The 7,526-nt window shown below is 38.4% G+C and overlaps 1 protein-coding gene across 1 annotated transcript; it reads right to left on the bottom strand.

Moving 5' to 3' along the window:
• Positions 1-736: 736 nt before the first annotated feature.
• On the bottom strand, positions 737-6,974 carry LOC135089980 (ubiquitin carboxyl-terminal hydrolase isozyme L3-like). The gene is made up of 6 exons (XM_063986169.1): positions 6,945-6,974; positions 6,387-6,532; positions 5,680-5,821; positions 4,522-4,597; positions 2,235-2,293; positions 737-1,816 (listed from the first exon to the last, which is right to left on the bottom strand). The coding sequence occupies exons 1-6, from the start codon at positions 6,972-6,974 to the stop codon at positions 1,730-1,732; spliced, it is 540 nt and encodes a 179-aa protein (XP_063842239.1). The 3' UTR covers positions 737-1,729.
• Between the last annotated feature and the right edge of the window lie 552 nt (positions 6,975-7,526).

Below are 7,526 nucleotides of genomic sequence, written 5' to 3'. Positions count from 1 at the left end.
CAGCCATTCTACACATTATATGCTGTGTTAATGAAGATGACTTGCCATGTTCTGTTTGACAATTATATTAATAGTGTACTTCCGCTGTTACGGTGTATATAATAATAATAATAATAATAATAATAATAATAATAATAATAATAATAATTTAATAATAATAGTAAAACTATTCATTTCAGTTTGTAAAAATACAGCACTCAACCTATACCACAGTTTAACCACAACTGCCTGTCGGGGAAAACCTTCCTTCTGAAGGGCTCCATAGACTTCTATAGTATTCTAAACTGCCTGGCACCAAACAGGTTAGTAGTGCACGTGGTTGGTAAATCACTGTCGCACAGGAATTAAGCCACACAGCCAGTGTGTGGGAATTGGATTTCAATGATTTCTAAACCATGCAAGAAAAAACTGCTCATGTGAAGCCAGCTCTAGGACTGGCTCACACTTCCCTTTTCACACACGTCTGGAGAGGGAGTGTCATTAGTGATGACACTTTGGCAATGAGAAAGTTAATCCCAGCTGTCAAATATCCTTCTTTGATATGGTAGTGTTGTTGCCAAGATTTATGCAGCAACAGTACTTCAGTGCTTCCTCATCTTAAGTAATGGCATTTTTAGCAGCTCTGATCAATTTTCTCATCAAGAGTGATGTCGCTGACAACACACTCCCTCTCCAGACAGATGTGACAAGTGTGAACCGGCCTCACTCTCTCCCCTCAGAGGATAAACACATTCACTTCGTAAGAAATTTACTTTATTGAAAATTATACAGCCAATGACACAGTACAGTAAATTTTGCTTTACATCTTGTTAGCAGATGGACAGGTGACCACAGACAATTTTGACTTCATTATGAAATTAATATTCCTTGTGACAACAAATTAGTAAATTTTACTTAAGCCATAATTCTATGTATATGAAGCTCCACTCAGTGAAAGATTTAGCTGAAGACTGACTAGGAACAAAGCTAATATGTTCAGCCATAAGTTAGTTAAGATACAATGGGTATACAATATCACATCACATCAAGTGCTCATGATGTATTATCTTAACATATCAATCTGAAGGAATTTCTCAAAATTATAAGAAAACAAACTTCATAAGGGAAACAAAATACTTGCTTTATATTTCCATAAAGGAATATATTTCCATAAAGGAAACAAACAAAATACTTTTTATAAAAAAAAAAAAAAAACAGGAATGCTCAACAGTACTTTGTTGGAACTAATAATGTTTTTTAATATACCAGAAGAAAAAACTTCCTTATCAATATCTGTACTCATGTTATACAAGTTTTCATTTGGGGAATGGCTGTTTTTAGAATGAATTACATAACCACTTGAGGACTAATGAACTCGTTACCACAACAGCAGCTGCAATCCGTTTCACCTGTTCCTCCAGCACGACAACTGGCTCTACAGTGGCAGGGTCACCAAGACATGGGTAGATGTTGGTCGGCCTTGACTGTCCCACCACTACAGAGCCATGCCACTTCCTGCTCCATTAAGTATGAACACAACCTGTCTTATAATTTTGAGCAACATTTTGGTCCACAGTTAGCTGTCTGACTAGCAAACAATAGCTGGCTTCTGGTGGTTTCTCATTAATGCCCCAAAGAAATCAAGAAAAATAACAGAAAAAACAGCCAACTGAATAGCACATAAGGCAGGAAAATAAAGTTTAGATGAGACTCCCTTTCACATAAATACAGCTACAGGTAGAGGGGTGTCTTATTCAGTGCAGGCCAGAGCCACCACAGCAAAGCGAGACTCATCAGGGTCCCGGTCCATGTACTGGCGGCAGACCTTGGCAGCATCCTGTGGGGGGGAGCATTGCATCATTATTTGTTTATTCTTGAGGGAAATAATCTGGATTACATATTAATTGTTGAGGGAAATAATCTAGTTTGTTAATTCTTCATAGTTGATTTGTTAATCTTGAGGAAAATTGTTATTTGTTAATTCTTGAGGGCAATTATTTATGTTGCTTGTTAATTCTTATGGGAAATAACCTATGTTGCTTCTTAATTCTTGAGTGGAATCATCAATGGTACTCGTTAATTCTCGAGGGAAATAATTTGTCACTTGTTAATTCTTGAGGGAAATGATGTCATTTGTTAATTACTGAGGGAAACAATCTACCTATACACCAGGCTGGCAATCTCACACAGAAAAGACCTGACAACACACACACACACACACACACACACACACAGACACACACACACACACTCACAGCAAGAACAGAGTCTGCAGAGGCATCTCCGTGGGTAATGGGGAACTTCCTGCGTCCATCTGCAACACAATGATTGTGATTAGTGGCACATTCCAGCCATACACACGACACAACACTCCACACTCCCAATGTGGTGAGAGAAACTGTTATGAGTTCCAACAAGGTGAGGGAGAAACTAATGAGTCCCAAGTGGTGAGAGAGAAACTGTTATGAGTCCCAAGTGGTGAGAGGGAAACTGTTATGAGCCCCAATGTGGTAAGAGAAACTGTTATGTTATGAGTCCCAAGTGGTGAGAAGGAAACTGTTATGAGTCCCAATGTGGTAAGAGAAACTGTTATGTTATGAGACCCAAGTGGTGAGAGGGAAACTGTTATGAATCCCAATGTGGTAAGAGAAACTGTTATGAGTCCCAATGTGGTGAGAGAAAAACACTTGTCCCAATGTGATCAGAGAGAGAGATGTGTTATAAGAGTCCGATGTGGTGAGAAAAAAGACCATGTTGTATGGGTAGGTGCATCATCATCATTTCATCTATTGTTCCTGTTCTCTTTTATGGAGTTGGATGATGAATGTTACATGCAGAAGTCTGTAAATCTCTGAGGTTCATGGGACACTGTAAACCATATCATCTTGTATATTCAAGTATTTGGGATCCTCTGAAACAATCTGGTAGTGATCATTGCTCTCTGGTATCCATCTGAACATGAAACTTTTTGTGAACACCCAAGATGCTGAGACTGTTCCCGGGAACAATGTCTAGCTATGCTCTCATCAGTCTAACATGCTGCTAAGGCAAGGCAACCCTCCAACAGCATCCACCACATGACAAAGTACAAGGGAAGGGACCACAAATGTATGTCCCCAGGTTGGACTGCTCTTCTGGTATCGACCCTAAGCGTCTTGACACCTCCACTCAACTTTTTCATTAACTTCTGCAACATTCGTGGTCTTAGATCTGATCTAATTTTCAATCTATAGAACACCACCTCTCCTATATTAAACTTCATCTTTTCCTCAGTGAAACACAGGTGTCTGAGGCAACTGACAGTACCCCTTTTCTGTTCCCTTCTATTTTCTCTATCCTCATTTTTAATTCAAAGCTGGATGTTGTGTTTATGTGTGCAATGACAATGTGCTCTCATGCCCACACTCTTGAATCTTCCAAGTTTTCCACCATCTGGCTATGACTACAGAGTCACTCTCAAACTAAATTTATTTGTGCTGTATACCTCTCACTAACTCCTCTGACTATAAGAAATTCTTTGACTAATTAACCTTCAAAGTGGAGCACATTCTAACTCTTCCCTTTTGTGGAGATCTCCATTCCTGGAGAATTCAACGTTCACTACCAGCTTTGGCTTTCCTCTCCTTTCACTGAGCGTCCTGGTGAACTAGCCTTTAACTTTGCTGGGTGGGGTTCCACTCATACTATTCTTTTAGACAGGGTGGAATCACAAGCTTTTCGTCTTATCAACTCCTCTCCTCTAATTGACTGTCTTCAGGCTCTTCCTTATCACTGCAATGCTGCATCTCTTGCTATTTTTTACCACTATTTTCATGCCAACTGCTCTTCTGATCTTGCTAACTGGAATGCCTCCTCTCCTCCTGTGTCCTTCCTGCACACAACTTTCTTCTTTCACCTCTTCTGTCCATCTCTAATGCAAGAGTTAGCTAGTATTCTCAATCATTCATCCCTTTCTCTGGTAAACTCAAGAACTCCCTGTCTGCTTCTGTATTTCCACTTTCCTATGACTTGAACTCTTTGAAGAGGATTCAAGATACTTATCCTGTAATTTTTACTGCTTTTGACTGTTACCTTAGTGAGCCTGTATTTTTTTCTTTTTTTTTTGTATCCCTAAGCTGGTGCTCAGAGAGAGAGAGAGAGAGAGAGAGAGAGAGAGAGAGAGAGAGAGAGAGAGAGAGAGAGAGAGAGAGAGAGAGAGAGAGAGAGAGAGAGAGAGAGAGAGAGAGAGAGAGAGAGAGAGAGAGAGAGAGAGAGAGAGAGAGAGAGAGAGAGAGAATTCCTTGAAATAAATCATTACATGATCTCTGACAGATTAAAGCAACATTCAAGTAAGAGGAAGAGAGATTATACTAAAGATAAACAACTAGAAGAAAATCTCTAGAGAAAATATGAAAGGAAACAGTCCAAAGAAAAAATTATATAAAATAAATAAATATAAAGTCTAGATCCAGAACTACTATATAATCTGATTTGAAGTGGCCTTTTCTTGTCCTCCCCTCCATTGAGTAAACCAAGCAGCATGGAGGAAAGTCCCATACTCACCAAATTCGTAAAGCTTCCCATCCTTGTGTACAAAGGCAACAAAGTGTTCGTTGACTTGGGCTTCGCGGTCAGGGGCCTGCAGGAGGAAGACTTTCATTATTCATTTGTCACTTGTTCACAGAGTATCGTTATCACCTCCTGACTCCAATTTGTGTGAATGATCCCTGTAAAATGAGGGCAGTACTTTCTCTTCCCCACTGCTGAGCAACAGGAGAGTGGTGTGAATATGTGTGAATGTGAAAGTTGTGTACGTTGTCTTAACTATTCCCCTTTTTGAAGTAGACAGGTTTAGTATATGTACCTATGTATGTGTTAAGTCACTATGGTGTTATACCTTGTTTTGGAGAGTCATGGAAAAACCGAGAAACTTAACTAAAGGCAGGATTAAGTGGCCATGAGCGACTTGCCAGGGATACTCAAGAAAATGTGAGTCCAGCACCTTACTGTCAGACCAAAGTAATCACAAAGGCACAAGTGGATTTTAGTTAGCCTTGACTGTCCTGACACTACAATAAATATCACAATCTCTAGTAAAATAAGAGGATCACGAGCTGGAAGATCTCATTTATTTCTGTTAACTTCCTTTCAATGTCATAATTTCTCATCCCCCCAAAAAAAATAAAATAAATAAATAAATAAATAAATATAAATAAATAATAATAATAATAATAATAATAATAATAATAATAATAATAATAATAATAATAATAATAATAATAATAATTTTCAAAGGTGAAAACTCCACCGTGTTCTTGGAAATCAGGCCCATATTCAGAAGTACTCTGTTTTCATCAAGACTGAAGATAAAGGCCACAGAGATGATTAACCAGGTTCTAAAAAGTGTTTCTTCTGTTTATATAGTAAAGAAATCTTATTAATCTATCACTAAAACCATAAAATTCCAGGTTCTTACAAACTGGGCACGTATTGTGAAAATATGCTTTCCCCATAACTATTTTCAAAGGTTACAGAGATGATAAGCCAGAGTTTCTCCTGTCACTAGCATAGAATTATTGTTAATCTGTCACTCAAACCATAAAAACATGCTTAAGAACCCATGTAAATTCAACTAGAGCTTTTTTGAGAGTAGTGTAGTTGCAGCACAGTGTTTCAGAATATGATTCCAAAATGGGACATGAATGGAGGGCAGCACATCACCTCAGTCTGGCCCTCCTGTGCAGACTCCTCATGAGCTTTGGAGATGCCATCGTCACCCTCCAGGGCATGGCCTCTGTCCTCAGGGTTCATGGATTCTGTCTTGTCTAGGAACTCCTTCAAGGCACCGTCAGACAGCTGGATCCTGCAAGCCATGAAAATTTATATATCTAGATGTCATTTTTTGCTCCTTCATTTGATTTAACCATTATACTTACTCTCTCTCTCTCCCTCTCTCTCTCTAACTCGTTTTCCTTATTGTGCCATCTACTTGTCTTATCCCAGAGCTTTATGACTCTCAACATCTGGTTCTTTCCTCAACCGAACAAACAAGAGAAACTGGCCTTTCATTGGTATAGGAGTCCTTTATCATTTAGAGCACTGTACAAACTTGTATGCATCAACACATAAAAAAGGGAATATATATGCTAATTTTGTATTTTCTAGGCTACAAAACTATTAAAGCAACACCAGTACATGAGTCATGAGTAAGTGTCCAAATCTTGTAGGCAATTATAAGAAATGTGTAATAAGTAATCAAGCATAAAGTATGCAAAAAGTAAGTATAGTAATGAGCAGTGTGTCCAAATATAGCAGATAATTATGGGAAATGTGTATTAAGTAAATAACCATAAAAAAGTGTAGTAATATGTAGTATGTATCCATCCAAAAGTGGGAAAAGGACTGAGGCAGCAGTAGTGTCCACCCACCTGTCCCGGTTGTTGGCCACAGCGTGGATCAAAGCCACCGTGCCACAAGCGTTGCCCACGAACTGCTTCATGAAGTACACATTCTCGGGGACATCGCCACCTGCGGCCTCCTGCTCCTCCTCCTGCTTCTTTTTGAAATCCTCTTGCTGAAAGACAAAAGATTCATCACAATACAGCACTTAGATGACATTACTGCTTTTTTTTTTAAATCTTGCTGAAAGATGAGAGATTCATTACAATACAGCACTTAGCATGACATTATTGCTTTGTAGGAAGATCCTTGTTACTATTAAAAATAAAAATAAAATAAATAAATAAATAAATAAAAATGATGGATGAGGATGATAGGTGGAAATAGATAAGTAGGCCTGATGGCTTCTTGCAGCTTCCCTTATTTTCTTATGTTCTTGTGTTCCTGTGTCAGCCACAATTTTTCATAGGTTGCCTTTAATGTGTGGGAAAAAGTTCTCTTACTATTCCAAGGCTTGCATTTTATTATGAAACATCAAAGACCATGGAGACGACGATTAATCAGCTTTCCACAGGTGTTATTCTCACTGATGATGAAGGGTTTACACCAAAGGCCATGTAGATGATAAATCACTTTTCCTTTGGTGTTGTTCTCACTGATGATGCAGGGTTTTTGTTAACATATCACTAGAGTCATGATAACACTCTTGAAAATCCTAATAACTTCTGATACAGATGTTATCAGTAAAAGCTGTCAGGATAAAATGCTGCATTGTTTGAGAATAAGAATACTTCTGCTTGCTGCCTCTTCTACTTGTGCTGAACCTTTCAATAATGACAAGTCTGTAGCAAATCATCTGTGAACAAAATAAGAATTTGACTGTCTGGCTGCATTTACTTGAATGTTTTATCCCCTATTATGGTATAAGTAATTAAGTAATGAAAGAGCCAAACTTCTCTTATAAATCCACAGCACCCCACTACATTATGGAGACCACTCTCTATCACCTATCTTTTTAATAATGCAGTGATATCACCAAGCTTTTCTTGTATAAATAAATACACATCCCATGACTATGGAAAATGCATCATTATTACAGAGAGAAGTAAGAGACCAGTAGAAAGACTGAAGACCAGGAGACTGTGTGGAGGAAAACATGGAAAAGAGAC

The sequence above is a fragment of the Scylla paramamosain genome, chromosome 34 (assembly GCF_035594125.1).
Source record: "Scylla paramamosain isolate STU-SP2022 chromosome 34, ASM3559412v1, whole genome shotgun sequence".
In the NCBI taxonomy this organism is placed as follows: Eukaryota; Metazoa; Arthropoda; class Malacostraca; order Decapoda; family Portunidae; genus Scylla; species Scylla paramamosain.
Note: the sequence above shows the minus strand (reverse complement) of the source record. Positions and strands in the feature narration are given on the sequence as shown.

Excerpts from the sequence above, each read along its gene's own strand:
- LOC135089980 (XM_063986169.1), bottom strand. The coding sequence starts at position 6,974 with ATGGCCTTTGGTGTAAACCCTTCATCATCA. Across the intron at positions 5,822-6,386 it reads GTGGCCAACAACCGGGACAG|GATCCAGCTGTCTGACGGTG; the intron begins GTGGGTGGACAC and ends CATGGCTTGCAG. Across the intron at positions 4,598-5,679 it reads CACAGGAGGGCCAGACTGAG|GCCCCTGACCGCGAAGCCCA; the intron begins GTGATGTGCTGC and ends TTCCTCCTGCAG.